The sequence below is a fragment of the Myotis daubentonii genome, chromosome 16 (genome assembly GCF_963259705.1).
Source record: "Myotis daubentonii chromosome 16, mMyoDau2.1, whole genome shotgun sequence".
Lineage (NCBI taxonomy): Eukaryota > Metazoa > Chordata > Mammalia > Chiroptera > Vespertilionidae > Myotis > Myotis daubentonii.
The window spans coordinates 43,530,823-43,551,473 of NC_081855.1; the positions used below are offsets into that span (position 1 = coordinate 43,530,823).

The window sequence follows — 20,651 nt, forward strand, 5'->3', positions numbered from 1 at the left end:
GCGCGTATGGGAGGCAACCGATGGATGTTTCTCTCTCACATTGATGTTTCTCTACTTTCCTCTCTCTCTAAAAAAATCAATGGATACATATTCTCAGGTGAGGATTAAAAATAAAATAAAAACAGGGTGATATGACCCTTCTAATGAAGCACAGAATTTGACACACGACACAGGACATGGTGCCTATTGGAATCGGAAGGAGGCGCAGAGGTACAGAGGAGTGCAGGAGCCTTTTGAGATGGGAAGCTGGTCGAGGCTCCACGAACCTATAAAATCATTCAACTGGGCATCGCAGCAGAGAACCACCTGCACTGACTGCATATCGTGAGTTCTTAAGTGGGTCTACAAACTTTCTACCTGCCTAGACATGGCTGGGAAGCCAGCTAGAACACTACTAATGAGGGAGGCTTCATCTTTGAGGAAGAGATCTGAAGGGGCTTTGTGAGCGTAGATAACTCCTCTAGGAGAGAGTCTTATTCCTACAGGAGCTCTTTCTTCATTCTTCCTAGTTACCTTTCTTGTTCTAGTGTTTGGAAGCCACCGAGCCTAAAGAAAGGGTCCAGGGGCCAAAAAAAGCCCGAAATGTGAGAACAACAGTTGATTGAAGCCAATTTCTAAACGATTCAGCAGGAAAGACACACAGGACTCTGGGGAAACAGGCGAGACAGACTGCCAGCCAGACTTACCGAACGTGTCAGCATAGATCTTGGCAAAGGAGCCCAGAGTGAAGCAGATGCTGTACTGGGAGCTGGAGAAGCAGACGTTGCCCAGGAGCGGGGACAGGATCAGGTTCTCATCGGTGGAATACATGCTGAAACAAAGACGGTCATGAGTGCAGAGCCAGGCTGACACGCACCAAGGGCGGAGGGCAGAGGGCAGAGGGCAGAGACTCAGTATCACAGCCTCTCCAGCCCTTGCCCTCCAATGGGCTTACATAATACAGTCAGCTTTGCCAACAGCCGGGTCCAAGAAAGTGACATGATGAAGTTGTCCGCTAACGCACAGTAACAAGCGGACTTCCCAGAGCTGGGAACACTGCATGATCTTGGAGAAGTTAACTGCACCGGACAGACAGGAAAACTTGGAGGATAGAGACAAAGGTCTTAGAACACAGGAAATGAGTCTAACGCGATCGGAGAGAAGTACATTCTGGAGAAATCTCAATCTTACAAACACAAATAGACATACACCAGTATAAATGAACGAATGCACGAGTAAAAGAAAAGTAACTTTGCTCCCCATTCCCACCACCCTAAAGATCTTTCTTCTGTTTTGTTTGGCTTGTTTTATTTTCATTTTATTTTTTTAAGATATATTTTTATTGATTTCAGAGAGGAAAGGAGAGGGAGAGAGAAAAACATCAATGATGAGAGAGAATCATTGATTGGCTGCCTCCTACACACCCCTTTCTGGAGATCAAGCCCACAACCCGGGCATGTGCCCTTGACGGAATTGAACCCAGGACCCTTCTGTCTGTAGGCTGATGCTCTATCCACTGAGCCAAACCGGCTAGGGCTTGTTTTAAAAATGTGTGTTAAAACTTTGTGTCTTATATGCATAACCCATTGACACAAACAATAGAGTGCTTAAGTCCTGGGGTGGAAGGGGGCGGGGGGACAAGCGGGAGTCAATGGGGGGGAAAAGGGAACATATGTCATAATTTCAACAACAAATTATTTAAAAAAAACTATGTCTTAAAAGTCATGCAGAAGCAACAACATCACAAGTCCACTAATATTTATAACAAAATTAGTTGTACAGGGATCAAATCCACAACCCTAGCCTTACTACACAATGTTTTATGGAGTTTAATTTAGAAATAAAAGTATTGGATTATAAACAGCAGTCCCCTACTTCACTCCCAAGTTATGCTCCCCAGAGGCAACTGCTTTCAATTCTTTCAAAGCTGCTTTTAAAGCATTTACCCCCATATTCCTAAATAATATGTTTAACATGGCTATTTCTTGTTTAGAGGCTTAAACATGACTTCGTGACTTCCTGTTTTGGCTGATCGGGATTCAGTCCTATCCCACCCCATCTCCCTTTCTGAAGAGGTTTATCATTTCATATTTGGGATTCCTGGTATTATTTTAGGCTCTAGTCATTCTCAGCCCTTCCAGAGACAAGGAGGAGGTATCCCTGGTAGTAATCAGTGCTGCAACCAGAGAAGCTCCTGCACGTCAATCAGTCTCTGGCCATGGAGGTAGTGCCCGCAATCCTCACTGGAGAGGTCCTCTCTGTAGGACGGTCTCTTCCTGGGCCCTTTGAGGGGCCTCAAGAAGTCATCCAGTACATTCTTCAGCCTACAGATAACTGTCTTTAATTCACCTTTAACCTATTCTTCAAAGCCACCTGGATACTGTATTTTATGTCTTCCAACCATCATACTTATTAATGTCATACTTATTAATGTAAGCCCTTGTAAACCTATCTCATAAAGCAGCTATATCCAGAAACAACAGCCAACAGCCCCCTCATTTACTGAGTGCTAATAAGGTAAGAGCAGCTAGCATTATTCACTGATCAGTTACTGCTAAGCACTGTGCCCAGCGTGTTCCATCAGATATCAATTTAATTTCTTATAACATATCATAAGGCAAATATTATTATTATCCCCTTTTACAGAAGCAAAAACTGAGGCTCTAAAAGCTTAAGTAATTTGCCCAACTTTACATGCCTGGTATGAGGTGAAGATGAGACTGTTTTTAGAGCTCAAGGAACTGACCACGACACAAAATTGAAGATGTGTGAAGATGTGTGCACAAGTGGTTAAGGCAGAAAGTGAAGGAAGCCAGGCTGTGGAGTCAGTGCCTGTAGAGCAGCGGTTCTCAACCTGTGGGTCGCGACCCCTTTGGGGGTGGAATGACCCTTTCACAGGGGTCGCCTAAGACCACTGGAAAACACATATATAATTACATATTGTTTTTGTGATTAATCACTTTGCTTCAATTATGTTCAATTTGTAACAATGAAATTGGGGGGTCACCACAACATGAGGAGCTGTATTAAAGGGTCGCGGCATGAGGAAGGTTGAGAACTGCTGCTGTAGAGCCATGCAGTGAGCTTCTAGCCCCATCCAATAAGCTCATCAACACACGCCAAGAAATCCAAGTTGCCTCCAGAGTTCAAGGTTAAAACTGATAAACACCAGGGTCCCTGAGGACACTGCCACGGTCCCTGTACCTTATCAATCCGTTGACCTCGTCCACAATGTGGCGCAGCTTGTAATAGGCGTCCGTGGGCGGCAGCTTCAGCTCCAGGATGAGCCGGTCGATCTTGTTGATGCACACGGTGACCGCCAGCCGCTCCTGCACCGCGTGCTTGATCAGCCGCTCCGTGTTCAGCATCACCTGGGAGGCACAGGCGGTCAGAGCCAAGAGGGCAGGAAAGTCCAGAGCAAAGTCAAAGAGGGCGCTATTGTACCACAGGAAGCCCGAGGAAAAGAGGGGACCTAGACTGCTGGGTGCAATCAGATGGCATCTTGCCCGAAGGCAGATTCACGAATAAATACACTGATGATGTTGGGAGCCAGGTTTCTCAGTGCTGGAGAAGGAACAGGAGAATTAGAAAGAACCCGTGGTGCTAAAATGCAAGTGCAGGCATTAGGATAAACGAATGCGTTCTTTCATTTTTGCTGTGTCAATGATTTTCTAATATATGAGTAAAAATAGTTACAGATATGTATGATGTATATCATTTGTGTTCAGTGAAAGGACCAAGAAGCAATGTATCCCAGTAGCAAGGAACATGTCCTGATGTTTCTAAATACCAGTCCCCACTATAAAGAGTCAGAGTTCCTTGGAGAAGTGGCTGATTCAAGGACTGGGGCAGGGAAAGTACAAGATGAGTCTAGAACAGTGATGGCGAACCTTTTGAGCTCGGCGTGTCAGCATTTTGAAAAACCCTAACTTAACTCTGGTGCTGTGTCACATATAGAAATTTTTTGATATTTGCAACCATAGTAAAACAAAGACTTATATTTTTGATATTTATTTTATATATTTAAATGCCATTTAACAAAGAAAAATCAACCAAAAAAATGAGTTCGCGTGTCACCTGACACGTGTGTCATAGGTTCGCCATCACTGTTCTAGAACATCTTTTTGTGCCTAAAAGTAAGGAAGTACTTTTTTCAAAAAAGGATGGGACAGGTCAAAAGGATAAAGAAGTCTGCCTGAAGGAGCTCTCACTAGCCAAATCTGGGATAACTAGAGTATCAAAACAATGGATTATAACCCACAGAGTAAAATAAAAATCCATGTATCCACACTGATAATAAACGAGCAAATCGGAGAGAAGAGAAAGCTCTTCCTTCAGCAGAATTCCAACCAATAAATACAGAAAGAATAATACGAGTCAGACAATCACCACCTGCAATTATTATAAAAACAAGCTAGGAATGATGAATAAATGATAAAAACTGTAGGAATAGAATGTATACCAGACTCAGGGTATCCCTCCACAAATTATGTATTACAAAGGGGAACATTGTAATTTTACACTGAAAAAAGCTGATAGATCTGCCTTAATCAAGTGATCAAAGTTAACATCGCCAATGCGATAAGGTGGCATCATGGGCCTCCTGATGGGATGGACTAATAAGAACACAATATACTTGGGTAGTATTCCTGCCAAAAGTCACCTGAACATCATCACGAGGAAACATCAGACACACCCAAACAGACATCCTCCAAAATAAATGGTGTGTGCTCTTCATGTCAATTCATAAAAGACCAAGAAGGTAACAGAATAGTTCTAACCAATTAAAAGAAACTAAAGAGACATGAAGACTAAATGCTATGCAGCATGACAGGAAAAAAATTCTATAAAAGACATTATGAGACAATTAGTAAGACTAAGTTTTATAGAAAAAGATCTGTACAACAAAATGTATCAAGGTTAAAGTCCCTGATTTTGGTAGCTGTACTATGGTTTTGTAAATGAATGTCTTTGTTCTTAGGAAATACATTCTGAAATATTTTACTTTCAAATGGTTCAAGGGAAGAATACACACACGTGTGAGTATGTGTATACACGTACAGAAAGAATTACAAAGCAAATGAAGCTGAGTTCTTTGTACTTGCAACTTTTCAATAAATCTGAAATTTTTCCAAAACAAAATCAATTTAATAAAGGCAATTCTGGCTCCCTCTGCTGGCTATCTCACTAATGACAACATGAATGAAGTTAGCCAATTTATCTAATCTTTCAATTTAGAAATATAAAAGACACCCTGGGTCCTTTAACTCCAATTTCTCTTATGATTAAAAACATTCATTAATATTTAAAATCCATTTATATGAATACGCTCACCTCCCTTCCTGTTATTTACATTTGTCATTTTATATTTTTCTGAATAGCAATGGGTCCTTATCATTCATTTTAAACTTCCCTGGACTGAGAACTAATTTTGAACTTCATTTATTTCCTTAGTTTTAGAGCAAATATGAGCCTTAATCCCACAGACTCTCATGTTCTCTGGTTCCCAGCTTGCTCAGTGCTCTGGGCATTGTGGGTGGGGCAAACCTAACAGGGAGTAGGGGTCCAGACTCACGCCCTCGGCAGCATCGATGAAAAGCACCACTCCATCTGAGATGCGCAGGCCAGCCGTGACCTCATCAGAAAAGTTCACATGTCCTGTAAAGCAAATACAACGAAGTCACTAAGTTGCCACTTGTGTGGTGGCAGGATGAGCACAATAACTGGTAGGTGGTCTGAGGGGTACTGCAAACTCCCAGTTTCCCTTCCCCTTCTCCCCACAGCAATCTGTGGTGAATAAAATTCCACCAGTAGAGTCACATCCTTGGATTAAACTTGTATACAGAGGTCCCACAAAAAGAAGAAAGTGTTTTAGCTAGGAGGGCATAACATATTCACATTCACATTAGTCTACTCAGCAGTAAGCAGAGTTCTGTGGAACAGAAGACAATTTGGCGGCAGGAGAAAGGCAGAGGAGGGCCAGGAGCAAGGGAGATAGTACCTGGCCAGATGCTGGTGGGGGGCAGGGCTGACAGGTATGAGGGCATTGGGCAAGGAAGACCAACCTGTTAAAACTCACATTTTCCTGTTTAAAACTCTGCCCCACTTGGTCTTCTCCAAAAGAGAAAGAACCAGAGACGGGGCAAGGCACCCTGCTCCCACGGTAACCTGCATGCCCACCAGCAAGCAGTGTGTGTGCTGCTGCCATAATCTCCTTCAAAAGACTGAGCCTGCCTGAGGGGGGAACCATGTCTGACTCACCTTTGTCACCATAGCGTCCAGCATGGGGCCTGAGCAGGCTCCAGTGAATAAATGAATACACTTTCCTAAAATTTAAATATTCTAGAGAAGAGTAAAGAGAGGAGCAAATGGAAAGCCTGGAGCACAGCACTTGCTAATTAACTAGTCAGAAGCAAAGAGGGGTCAAGGAATGTCCTACCTGGAGTGTCCATGATATTGAAGAGGTAAGATTTCCCTTTAGTATCTGGCAAAACCACTGTCACAGGAGTGCTTTTGATGCCAACACCTCTCTGAAAGCCACAAAAAGAGAGTGTTCAAGTCTTCTTCCTATACAAGAGGGGTTCACTCTGCTCCTGGGGTTTGCCAGTTGCTGGTAAATTACACGGATTTATCTCTTTGTGGTAGGTACGATTTGTATCTAGCGATCCAACCAGAATGACCTTGAAGATGAAATATCTTAATGCTAAACAGCATTTGGGGAGGGAGGTTGGTTCAAATACCAAAAAAGTAAAACAAGTTTTATCCTCCTCATACACTGGAAACAAAAATAATAACCAAGCATTAGGTAAGTAAAAAGAAACAATCTGGGCTAGGCATTTTAGGCTAAAAACAGTAAAAAAAAAAAAAAAACTATAACAGGGGCCCTAGCCGGTTTGGGTCAGTGGATAGAGCATTACCCTGCAGACTGAAGAGTCCCAGGTTCAATTCCAGGCAAGGGCACATGCCCAGGTTGTGGGCTTGATCCCCAATGGGGGGTGTGCAGGAGGCAGCCAATCAATGATTCTCTCTCATCATTGATGTTAGTCTCTCTCCCTTCCTCTCTGAAATCAATAAAAAAAACTATAATAGGGAATAATTATTAAACTCTAGTCAAATAAATATATTAAGAAACAACAGTAGCATCCGGCCAGTGTCGCTCAGTGGTTCAGCATCGACCCATGGACCAAAAGATTGCTGGTTTGATTCCTGGTTAGGGAACATGCCTGGGTTTCCGGCTTGATCCCCGGTAAGGTTTAAAAAAAAGAGAGAGAAGCTCCTCCCAGAAAGGCCTTGTCATATGGATGAAGTTATCTTACAGATTTTAAGCATAATTTTAAAAATCACGTTGGCTTCTGCATAACTTACAAACGTCCACATCATCTCTTAGTATTTGCCCTATTAGACCACATTAAATCCAGTCAAGGACAGGAGGGTTCCTCCCTTTTATCCTACAGCTTGCCTAGCCAGCTCTCTTTTAAGTTAGAAATCCTGGGATGACTGGAAGGTAGAAGCTAGGAGATAAAGAGCTGGGAGTGAGAGAGGGGTTTGTGGTATGGACCGAAGTGTTATCATAAAGACTCCCTATTCTCCCTACAAAACTATTGCTGGGTCTGGTGTGGGAACAGTCGGAGTTCCCAAAGCAAGCTTACCTCTTGCTCTGTGAAGAGGATGTCAGTGTAGCATAGCTGAAAAAAATAAACTGTTGTTACCAACTGAATTCAGACTCCTCTCCCACACAAACGATCAAACTTTCCCCCACCACTTCCCAACTCAAGGTTTCTGCCTCAGGAAGAAAATACATGAAAAGAGCAGAGTCTCCCTACAGAAATTCCAGACAATGAGACCAGTGCCTTCACAGATGGAAAATGCCCCTGCGTGTGTGTTTCTGGGATGTGTGTTTGAAGACCAGGTATAGCTGGAAAACTAAATTATACCAAATGCACCCAATTCTTAGCGTGGTAAAGGGAGACACATCCAGCCTTCATGGAATCCGCCCATGTCAAAACAGTCAATCTGGCAGAGACTGAACAATTATTACACTGAGACTTGCAGCCACACTTGGCCCCACTCATAGGCATGTAAATTTATCATGAAACAACACAGTTCAATTGTATTATATTTATAGAGGAAGCTTTTAATATTATGACAGGAAAAAATAGGCTATAGCTGGCCAGTATAGCTCAGTGGTTGAGCATTGACCCATGAACCCAAAGGTTGCTGGTTCAATTCCCCGTCAGGGCATATGCCCAGGAGGCAGTCAATTGATGATGTTTTTCTCTTATTGATGTTTCTATTTAGCCCTCTGCCTTCCCCTCTCTCTAAAAATCAATAAAAAATAAAAACAAAAGAAAGAAAAAAGAATTGGCTATAAAAGCCCTAGTTGGTTTCACTCAGTGGCTAGAGTGTCGGCCTGTGGACTGAAAAGTCCTGGCCATGTGCATGTACCTTGGTTATAGGATCGATCCCCAGCCCTGATCAGGGTGCGAACAGGAGGCAACCAATTGACGTACCTCTCTCACATCAATGTTTCCCTCTCTCTGTCTCTCCCCCTCCCTTCTACTCTCTAAAAATATCAATGGAAAAATATCCTCGAGTAAGGATTAACAATAATAAAAAAAAGTCAGAATATATCAGAAGAGAGGAGGGATCCCAAGTGCAGAACAGATCATCTCAAAATACTGCAGATTAATATTCTTTATGCTCCTGATAAAGTTGTAATTATTTTCTTAAAGGCAATTAATAGAGATTACAAGCATAAAGCAGCACTTTGAAGGCGTCATTATTTATAGTGAGTGAGAAGGCTGAGGGGAGTGGGAGAGACCCCCTGTATATTCTGAATGGCTTATCCTAAACCCTCAACAGAACTTCTACTTACATCCTGGTCATAGCGCTTTCTGATTTCCGGGTGAGTCTGCTCTATTAAACAATCTACAAAACACGTCTGAAAGGAAAGAGAAGGTTAAAACCTGCCAACCACAGAGGAAAATCTATTCTACTCTTCCCCGGCTCCCAATACAACACATCATTTAGGGATAAGGAGAGGAGGAAGAGAACAAGGAGGATTATGGGACAGCAAAGGATCAACACTGAACCCACAGGATTATTTTCAAATGAAAGATGCAATCTTTCTTGGACAAGCATCCCCAGGGAAATAAAGTCATATAAAATCAGGGTAAGGCTCATTTTTCCCTTTTCTGTCCAGCTGTAGACACAAGGCTTGGGCATGCAAGTGGTTTACTAACAGGCTCCGCATGCTGATTAGGAAAAGCTAGAATTTCACATCGAGGTTTCACAATAAGCACAGAGGTCCCAGAGTCAGGAGGTCCAGCCTTATGGGCTCAAACCCCAACCTATGACGCTGAGGGCTGAAGAAATGAGCAGGAACGAAGAGAAATCCTGTCCCAAGTAGCTAAAAGTTCTCTCACCTTGCCATGATGGAGATGGCCACAAAGGGTCACATTTCTGATGAGTTCTGAGTTATCCATCAGATCTGCCAAGAAACTGAAAGGAGGAAGGAAATTTGAAAAGTTTTTAAGTGGGGAGGGGTGCAAAAGTGTTTTAGGAATTTTTAGTTGCTCAGGAACAACTTTCAGACCAACAGTGCTCGGAGGCAGATGCGAATTTCTACACCTATATAGTTCTGGCTTTGGGGATGGAATAGACTTATCCATGAAAGTGACACAACCTGCAAAGTCTCACGAGGATTTCAACAGCAAAATAATAAGAGTTAGAAAGCAAGGGGAAAAATAAACAAAACCAATACCAGAACTAACACACATACACAAGTACTATCCCTTTCAAAATCTTCAGACTGAATGCTATCCATTTATTCCACTGATGCTAAAGGGACTTAAAATAACTTTGGGAGTTTCTCTTTTAAAACTGTCATCAGAGCTAGTTAACAAAACAAATGGCATCTAACAATGCTGAGCAGAGAACTTCCATCTTTACCAAAACCAGCATTGTCTTTCTTGCTTATCACCCACATTATTTATGGCAAGTAGCCTTCAGATGACTTTGGCTCTTTAAAAAGATCAAGTCTACTTTCAAAGATTGGAGATTTAAAATAATCACCATTGAGAATAGAAAGGAATATGAAGCAAATTCTGAAGATAACTGAAAAGTTGCTTCAAAAATGTCTAAATCGCCGAAACCGGTTTGGCTCAGTGGATAGAGCGTCGGCTTGCGGACTGAAAGGTCCCAGGTTCGATTCCGGTCAAGGGCATGTACCTGGGTTGCGGGCACATCCCCAGTGGGAGATGTGCAGGAGGCAGCTGATCGATGTTTCTCTCTCATCGATGTTTCTAACTCTCTCTCTCCCTTCCTCTCTGTAAAAAATCAATAAAATATATTTTAAAAAAATGTCTAAATGATGGTAGGTGAGCTGAACATTTGATGAGGGACTCCACTCTTTTGAACATACGAGATGACAATGTGGCTAAAAAAAGCTTCATTATCTAATAGTGAGCCACAAACACTTCAATATACGAGGGCCATGCAAGTGAATTAATCAGTTTAAATATTTGCAAAAACAGTTTGAAGAGTCTAAATTATTCCATACATACAGGGTTAGGCAAAGCAGGTTTACAGTATTTGTATGGAAAATAATACAATAATCAATAAATAACAATTCAAGAATAAACTGTTTCTGGGTGAGTGGTAGGTAATGAACCAAAGACCTTGTATGCATATATGCATAACCCATGGACATAGACAATAGGGTGCTGAAGGCCTGGGGCGAGGATGGGGGGATGGGCTGGAGGGGGTTAATGGGGGAAAAAGGGGGATATATGTAATACTTTCAATAATAAAGAATTATTAAAAAAAAAAAAAAGAGGGAATAAACTGTTTCACATACTCACAACTGTAAACCTACTTTTGCCCACCCTGTACACCTACCTACTTTTGCCCTCCTTTTTAAAATAGAATCGTTATGCTTCCAAAACACTTAGCAATTTTGCTGAGTCAAAATAGGCTCTGGTGGCCCAACACTGACAATTATAATACTTAGTACTCTCTGAGTACTACGGCTGGCTTTCAATACCAAACTAGAGATTTGGAAGAAGAGAAAACAGCTGAGATATGGATGAGAGCCAAGAGAAAAGTTAAGAATGAAACTAAATATCCCAGAAACCATATAAACTGAAAGGAGATCTTGGAAAATTGTAGAGAGAGATTTTGCTTTTGAAATTCACTGGCTACTTCAACCCAAACCATTTCCTATACCCCCATGTAATAATGAACCTACACTACTCATGAAGAGAGGCTGAGAGACCTTATAACTTACTCCATTTCATACACCGTGACAGGTAACGTCTGCTCCATCAGAGTGAATTTCTTGGTTTTCACTGGCTTAATAATAGGTTCTAGGGGGGGAAAAAAAAGTAATGATGTGCAGGTAGGCAGAAAACATAAAAATACAGAGCTCTATTCCATTAGGCTTAGCTTTCAGAATGCATGATATGTGATATCAATTTGTTATTTTCAAGGGTCACTCAGATGTTGAGGAAGTTCTGGGAATGCTGTTTTGCACAAGACAGTAAAGGAGAATTGTGGACTGAGTTTGAACTTCATTTTGTGGGACACAGGGAGAGGGAATGGATATAGGCTGAGGTCAATGCCAGTTAAAACCTCTCCTTGCACTTACAGAACGCAACTCCTTAGAAAATAAGCATCATGAGGATTGGTTCAAGGAGATGGGATTATTTGGTGGGAGAACTTAAATACAGTCTTCAAGCACCTAAATAGATATTAGATAAATGAAGAAATAACTCTTATTTCCCTAGAAAAAAAAGCTATGAGTTTTATTGAATATTAAAACAGGATTGCCCTAGCCAGTTTGGCTCAGTGGATAGAGTGTTGGCCCATGGACCTAAGGGTCCCAGGTTTTATACCAGTCAAGGGCATGTACCTCGGTTGCAGGCTAGATCTCTGGCCCTGGTTGGGGTTCGTGTGGGAGGTAACCAATTGATGTGTCTCTCTCACATAGATGTTTCTCTCTCTGTCTCTCCCCCTCCCTTCCACTCTCTTTAAAAATCAATGGAAAAATATCCCCGGGTGAGGATTAAAACAAATAAACAAAAAACCAGGGTTAAGTGACTCTCAATCCAGAAATGGTACCTGAAGGTGGTAAAGAAAAATTAATCAGTTCATTCACTGAATTCTCATGTTTGCTGATGGCTATGAAATGAAGTGCTCTAGTTTCACTGTCGCTCTCACAACTCAGAGCCTCCTGACGTACCCGTGAGGGGCTGGGTGTCTTCCTCCTGAACGATGGTCTCCACCTCAGGACCGTACACCTCTTCAGCGGTGGGGTAGTACTTCTTGTCTTCATGCAGCACCACCTCCATCCCGGGGTGGTCTTCATCGTGGTCGCCTACATCATCGTCATCATCGTCGTCATCCATCTAAAAGCAAGAGAGGCCGTAAGAGGCACACACTCTTCCTGCTCAATAACTGACATTTCACGAGTTAGGAGCAATGACTTCACATGTGTGACAGCCTCTGATTTTGAGTTCTGTGCTTGAGTCAGTGGGGCAGGTTCTACTCTTGCAAGATCCTTCACAAAGAGAAGATTATAAAGCCAAGGCTTCAGATGGCTCTGCTCATGCGAACGAGCTCCTTCCTAAGTGTGAGCTGCTGGTCACAAGCGGATCAAGATGGGAGAAGACAAGGGGCTTTTCACAACACGCCCTTTTAAGGGGAAAATAATTCCTTCCAAGGGCAGAAGCCAGGAGGCAGAGATGGAAACTGGGAATCAGTCCCTACCTTTAAAATGTTCACTTAGATTCACTGAACTGTTCTAGAAAAAGACTTTCTTACAGAAAACAACAGGTGTTGGTGAGGATGCGGAGAAATTGGAACTCTCATGCTGGTGCTAGCAATGTAAAATGGTGCAATCACTTTGTGAAACTATTTGGCGGCTCCTTAAGATGTTAAACACAGAATCACCACATGACCCAACAATTTCATTCCTAGGTACAAATGAAAACTTACGTTCACACAAAAACATATAAACAAATGCTCAGAGCAGCATTGTTCATAACAGTCGAAAAGTGAAAATAACCCAAATGTCAATTAAATGTGGTCTATCCACATAATGGAATAGTATTTGGCAATAAAAATAAATACTTATACATGCCACAACATTGATAAATCTTGAAAACATTATACTAAGTTAAAGAAACCAAATACAAGGACAATGGTTTTCAACCAGGGGCAATTTAATAACAGCTGAAGATGTATTTGGCTGTTATACTGGGTGTGTGGGATCTAGTGGGCAGAGACGGGATACTGCTACATATCCTACAAAGCTGGCTCCAGTGATGCTGAGCAGAGGAATAATATGATCAGACTTTTGTTTTAAAAAGAATCACTCTGGTTTCCATCCTGAGAATATACTGGAAGGAGGGAGGATAAAAGGTAGGGAGGGGAGGTTGAATCTGGATATGTTCTGAAGGTAGAGTCAAAAGTGTATTCTAATCACTTCTTGGCCTTTTGGGTAAGTTCAAGCACAATGTCTGTTCCTGTCAGTTTAATATCTGCCTCTTACAGCCTCTCTACCCGAGGATAATAAATATATTACATGGGATGTTGGAGCAGGGAGGTGGAATAGATTTAAAAAAAAAAAAGTGCATTCTAATGGTGGGGGGTGGGGATAGGGAGGTGGGGAGGCTCAGTATTTAGGTCTTAGATCTGCTAAGTTTGAGATGCCCTATTACAGTGGTCGCCAATCTTTTGGACTCATGGACCACCAGTGGTCCACAGACCACCGGTTGGCGACCGCTGCCCTATTAGACATCAAGTAGAGAAGCCAAGAAGGCAGTTACACGTACAAAGCTGAGGTTCAAGAGAAAGGTCCAGGTTGGAGATATAAATCTGAGAGTCCTCAGTGAATAGAAAGTATTTGACAGACTGGATGAGATCACCAGGGGACTGAGTATAGACCGAGAAAAGGTATCAGGAATGGAGCCCTGGGACCTGTTGATGGTTACATGTCAGGGAGATGAGGAGAAACCAGCGGCAAAGGCTGAGAAGGGCCAGCCAGTGAAGGGGAGGAAAACCTGGGGATTCCCTGGAAGCCAAGGGAAGAGGAAGTGATCACTGGGCTAGTCAGATGCTAAGGAAGGCCTAGTAAGAAGAGGACTGGATCCAGAACAGAGGTCACTGGTGACCTTGACATTCACACACAAGCCTAACTATATGGTTTTGTTGCTCTTAACAGCTTTAGTGGGATAAAATTCACATTTCTCTCAACTCACCAATTTTAAGTGCACAATCTTATGGTTTTTAGTATACTCAGGGCTGTGCAATCATCACTGCAATCAATTTTAGATCATTCAGCCATCACTTCCCGATTCCATGCCCCAACCTAGACAATCATTAATCATTCTAGTTCCTGTCTCCAGAGATGCCAACCCTTTATTTGGCTTCACTTTGAATGTGATTTCCTCCGATATTTTTCTTGGTCATCCCACCAGGAGTAATCTCTCCTTTTATCCTATTACCATGGATATAAGTTAATATGTCTTAAACGGCTCTTGTCCCTCCCTGTCTCATATTAAAAACACTTTTGTATGTGCTTCATCTCCCCTGGCAAGCACATGTTCCTGGAGGGCAGAGATAATGCCTTGGCTCTCCCTGCCTCATGATTCCTTGCAAATAATAAGTGCTCTATAAATTCTTAATGAATGATTTCTTGGGCTTTATTTAGCCTGCAATTCAAGTTTGTTGGGATCATTTTGAATTTAGATTCTGTTATCCAATATATTGGCTTATGTGATGTCCAAATTTTATAAACTACTTTATCTTTACCTAAGTCATTGAGAAAAAGGTTGAAAAGGATGGGCCCGAGCACAGATGCCCGGGGCATGTCATAAGAGCTCTGGCAGTGACTCATAATCAAAACTCTTTCCATCCCATTATTCAATGGCTGTGACCTTGTCTCCTGTTATGACCCAGCCCCTATACCAGTGATGGTGAACCTTTTGAGCTCGGCGTGTCAACATTTTGAAAAACCCTAACTTAACTCTGGTGCCGTGTCACATAGAGAAATTTTTTGATATTTGCAACCATAGTAAAACAAAGATTTATATTTTGGTATTTATTTATATATTTAAATGCCATTTAACAAAGAAAAATCAACCAAAAAAACGAGTTTCGTGTCACCTCTGACACGCGTGTCATAGGTTCGCCATCACTGCCCTATACTTTCCACAAGGATGTCATGAGTTACAGTGGTTACTTTGGGAAGGGGAGTGAAATGGAATAAGAATCAAAATATACTTTCTATTTTGTTTGAATGAGAATGTGTTCATTAATTACGTATATAATATCTTTTTAAAACAGTGGTTCTCAACCTGTGGGTCGCGACCCCTTTGGCGGTTTGAACAACCCTTTCACAGGGGTCGCCTAAGACCATCCTGCATATCAGATATTTACGTTACGATTCATAACAGTAGCAACATTACAGTTATGAAGTAGCAACGAAAATAATTTTATGGTTGGGTCACAACATGAGGACCTATATATATATATATATATATATATATATATATATATTTTTTTTTTTTTTTAAATATATTTTATTGATTTTTTTTTTTTTTTACAGAGAGGGAGGGGGAGGGATAGAGAATTAGAAACATTGATGAGAGAGAAACATCGACCAGCTGCCTCCTGCACACTTCCTACTGGGGATGTGCCTGCAACCAAGGTACATGCCTTTGACCGGAATCGAACCTGGGACCCTTCAGTCCGCAGGCCGATGCTCTATCCACTGAGCCAAACTGGTTTGGCAAGGAACTATATTTAAAGGGCCAGAAGGTTCAGAACCACTGCTTTAAAATGATATTCTTAAATATAACTTTAATATATTTTATTGATTTTTTACAGAGAGGAAGGGAGAGAGATAGAGAGTCAGAAACATCGATGAGAGAGAAACATCGATCAGCTGCCTCCTGCACATCTCCCACTGGGGATATGCCCGCAACCCAGGTACATGCCCTTGACCGGAACCGAACCTGGGACCCTTCAGTCCGCAAGCCGACGCTCTATCCACTGAGCCAAACCGGTCTCGGCGATAACTTTAGAAAATCATTGATTGGCTGCCTCCTGCACACCCCCTACTGGGGATCAAACGCGCAACCTGGGCATGTGCCCTGACCCCGGTAATCAAACCAGCAACCTTTTCATTCATGGGTCCACACTCAACCACTGAACCACTCTGGCCAGGCTAAAGTAATATTTTTAAGAAGAAAATAACTGATTTATAAGAAAAATAATATATCAGGTGCCTTGCTCAAATCAAGATATATAGTATCCACAGCATATACCTGACCTATATCTCAATCTAGTAATTGTATCAAGAGGAAATTTTTATAAAACTCACACAGGCTTTCTAAGTGTTTAAAGTCATCTGTTTTAAAACTCCTTCCATAATTTTTACCATGCATGCATAGCACACTTCTAGCCTGTAGTTTCTGAACTGCAGTGCCTTATCTCCATCTCTGAAAAGCAGGACGAGTTGCCCGATTCTAGCACCACAGCCAGTCCTGTTTCTTACAGATGACCACAGTGGCTCTCAGCTTACCTCCACAAGGTCTCCCCCATCCAGGACCTAATGCATCTGGACTTGGAGACTCGAACACAGCTAAGGCCCCAAGATGCTCTCTTTTCCCCTCACATATATGGCTTCAATTTTCTTTTCCCAGTGTTTTTTCTATTGTTTCTAGTTTGGAGGACATTTTTCCTGACGGAGAGTACAGATGGCAGCCAGGACTGTGATTCTGGTTCTCTGCTGTTTTATTAATGTCACACCTCCACCGATGAGCAGTGGGCCTACCTACTTCTGGTTTTGAACACTGCTAAAACATAGAAGCATCTTCAGTGTCTTTGCAGGTCTCAGACCACTCTGGACTTCATCCTCCATAGCTCTCCTGAAGGGGAGTCATAGGAATCTGCACTTTCTCTTTCTACTGCTTTTATTCCTCTTTCAAAACCTGAGCTTCTGAGGGAGTTCCCAGTGTAGCTGCACTTGGAAAAGGTGACTACCTTATATTTTCTTTTGGAACTTTAGTAGCTGTTTTCTTAGGGCACTAGGAGACCCCAGGAGGGCATGTTATAATGTACCATGGTATACTATGGGAGCACAGAGGATTCAGTACTTTATTGTTTTGTGTTTTTGTTTTTAAACAGAGAGAGAAGAAAAAAGCAATATATTTGTCTTACCTCATCAAGATCTTTGGTCTCTCTGCCCAATTCATCATCATCTTCATCAGAATCTAGCTCTGGTCCAATATAATTCCCAAACTCATCATACAAGTCAGTATCCATGATGCTAAAATTCAAGAAGAGGAGTTAGATTCAGACAAGGTAATCAAGGCTTCCACAACATGGCCCCACATGCAAGTTTATAAACTTTATATGTCTAAGCTTATAGTTGACCCTATCCCTTCACACATTTCCTTTCCAATTACACCAACTCATTGTCTGTTTACATACTCTTCTTCTTTTAATACTAATTTAAAAAAATAACTTAATACCAGAAGGCTTCAAAACTAGTATAAATAACTTTATTTTTCCTGAATTATTTGAGAACTAGAGGCCTGGTGCATGGGATTCGTGCACTGGTGGGGACGTGGCCTGTGGGAATCCACCTGCTATGGGAGTGCGGCTCCTCCTGGTCAGCTGAGGTCTGTGGACCCACCCTCTGAGCGGCTGCTCCTGCAGTGGGAGCGCCACTCATCCCGGTCAGCCCAGTGGCGCTCCCATTATGGGAGCGCACTGATTACAAGGGGGCAGCTCCTGTGTTGAGCGTCTGCCCACTGGTGAACAGTGCACGTCATAGTGACTGGTTGACCAGTCGTTCTGTGGTTAGGTCGTTGAGCTTTTATTATATAGGATAGGATAAGTTGCTGACACAATGCCTCATCACCCTTTAAAAGTTTACTGTAGGAGTTGACACATTATGGCCTGTGGCCAAATCTGGCCTGTTGCCTGATTTTATAAAGCCTCAAACGAAGAATTTTACATTTTTTTTTAAAAAATATATTTCTTTATTGATTTCAGAGAGGAAGGGAGAAGGAGAGAGAGATAGAAACATCAATGATGAGAAAGAATCATTGATCGGCTGCCTCCTGCACACCCCCTACTGGGGACTGAGCCCGCAACCCAGGCACGTGCCCTTGGCTGGAATCGAACCTGGGACCCTTCAGTCCACAGGCTGACGCTCTATCCACTGAGCGAAGCCAGCTAGGGCAAGAATTTTACATTTTTAAATAGTTGAAAAATCAAAAGAATAATATTTCATGATATGTGAAAATTAATGAAATTCAAATTTCAATGCCTATAAAAACAGCTTTATTGGAACACAGCCATGCGCAATCCTTTATATTGTCTATAGCCGCTTTCACACTGTAACAGCAGAGCTAAGTAGCTGCAATTGAGCCCATATGGCCCAGAAAGCCTAAAATATTTACTATAGAAAAGGTTTGCCAACGACTGCTGACGTGTGTGTGATTCCTACAAACAGGAACATTCCCTGGAGGTTTGAGTGTCGGCCCTTGCACTGAAGGGTCTCAGGTTCGATTCCAGGTCAAGGGCATGCACCTTGGTTGCAGGTTCAATCCCCATGCGGGAAGTATCAAGTATCTCTCTCACATCAATGTTTCTCTCTCTCTTTTTCCCCTTCCCTCTCTTCCTTCCACTGCTCTAAAGATCAATGGAAAAAATATCCCCAAGTGAGAATTAACAAAAACAGAACAAAACAAATACAACCATCAAAATCAGACACATTATTATCACCTAATTCACAGACCCTCAAACGTTCACAAACTGTTCTAACAATGTCCTGCATAGCAAAGGATCCAACCTAGGATTGCATGTTTGCGTTTAGCAGTCATGTCTTTAGTCTTGCTCTGGAACAGTTCCTGTCTTTCTTTGACTTTTATGACTTAACACTTTTGAAGATTACAGGCTAGTGAGTTTGTAGAATGTCCCTTAACTTGGGTTTGCCTGATGTTTCCTAATGATTAGATTAAGGTTATGCATTTCTAGCAGGGACATCACAGATGTAACTCTGTGTGTTTTTTTAAGATACGTTTTTATTGACTTCAGAAAGGAAGGGAGAGGGAGAGAGATAGAAACATCAATGATGAGAGAGATTCATTGATTGGCTGCCTCCTGCACACCCCCTACTGGGGATTGAGCCCGCAACCCAGGCATGTGCCCTTGACCGGAATCAAATCAGGACCCTTCAGTCTGCAGGCCGATGCTCTATCCACTCTGCAAAACCGGCTAGGGTGATGCTGTGTTCTTTTTAGTGCATCTCCTATCAGGTGGTATCGGATTTTAATTTGTCCCATTAATTGTGATGTTACTGTAATCACTTGATTACAGTGGTGTCTGACAGGCTTTTCTATTGTAAAGTTACTTGTTTTCTCTTTTTAATGAATACGTAGCTTGTGGTTTTCTCTACTTCAATTACTGAAATTCTATTCAAAGTACAGTTCAAATGCCACCCCTTTCAAGCTTTTCTGGATCCTCAATTTCTCACTCCCCTATGCTGCTATCGTCTTCTGCAGCTTTACCAGTATTTAATTGTTTTGAATGGCAGTTAACTGTACTGATTACCCTCACCAACAACTCTACAGCTTACAAGTAATAAATAGATCAGAACATGGGTTAAGGGCTTGGGCTCTGGAATTGGAAGACTTGGATGTGAGTCCTAACTTTGTCACTTAATAACTATGTAACTTCAGGTAAGCTACTTCAACTCTCTAAACCTGTTTCCTTAACTGGAAAATGGAGTGCATAATTTCCATTGCATGAAAGGTTAAGAGGATTAAACAAAATTGCGTGTAAAGAATTTATCAGCGTCCCAGACTCAATAAATGTTAGCCAGCATTATTTTTTGGCTATTTTAAAAAATATATTTTTATTGATTTCAGAGAGGAAGGGAGAGGGAAAGAGAGATAGAAACATCAGTGATGATAGGGGATCACTGACTGGCTGCTTCCTGCACGCCCCCCAATGGGAACCAGGCATATGCCCTGACTGGGAATCGAATCATGACCTCCTGGTTCATAGATTGACATTCAACCACTGAGCCACGGCAGCTGGGCTGCTATTCTTTTTAAAAAAGTTATCTGTATTGTTAAAAGTATTACAAATGGGCCCCTTTTTCCCCATTGACCCCCTAACCCCCTCAATTTTTTTGCTTTTTAAAAAATATATTTTTAATTGATTTCAGAAAGGAAGGGAGAGGGAGAGATAGAAACATCAATGATGTGAGAGAAGCATTGATCAGCTGCCTCCTGCACACCCCTTACTGGGGATCGAGCCCACAACCCGGGCATGTGCCCTGCTTAGGAATTGAACCGTGACCTCCTGGTTCATAGGTTGACACTCAACCATTGAGCCATGCTGGCCGGGCATTTTTGGCTATTCTTAAATCCAGGAACCCTGTGTTCTTTGCGCCTACCTGACAATGCCTAAGTAGGCACTGTTAAATATTAAGTAAATGGAATGTTAAATTTTGAGATACTGTTATTTCTTGCAATAGGTTAATCCCTAATGCAACCTGTTGAGAGTGTTGATTGTAGACAAAATAGAGAAGAGCCCCAAGGACCAGTAACTAATATAAACTATTACAATAACTTTAAATATGCATAGAG

At 42.0% G+C, this 20,651-nt stretch overlaps 1 protein-coding gene across 1 annotated transcript in view; it reads right to left on the bottom strand.

Moving 5' to 3' along the window:
- Positions 1-20,651, bottom strand: part of EFTUD2 (elongation factor Tu GTP binding domain containing 2) — a 36,493-nt gene that overhangs the window by 14,883 nt on the left and 959 nt on the right. The window contains exons 2-11 of the mRNA XM_059670418.1: positions 17,206-17,314; positions 12,221-12,386; positions 11,267-11,345; positions 9,405-9,480; positions 8,855-8,920; positions 7,629-7,664; positions 6,419-6,509; positions 5,555-5,637; positions 3,184-3,350; positions 687-811 (exon numbers count right to left, since the gene is read on the bottom strand). Of these exons, the coding sequence (XP_059526401.1) occupies positions 687-811; positions 3,184-3,350; positions 5,555-5,637; positions 6,419-6,509; positions 7,629-7,664; positions 8,855-8,920; positions 9,405-9,480; positions 11,267-11,345; positions 12,221-12,386; positions 17,206-17,310 (994 nt within the window). The 5' untranslated portion in view covers positions 17,311-17,314. The remainder of the gene's footprint in view (positions 1-686; positions 812-3,183; positions 3,351-5,554; positions 5,638-6,418; positions 6,510-7,628; positions 7,665-8,854; positions 8,921-9,404; positions 9,481-11,266; positions 11,346-12,220; positions 12,387-17,205; positions 17,315-20,651) is intronic.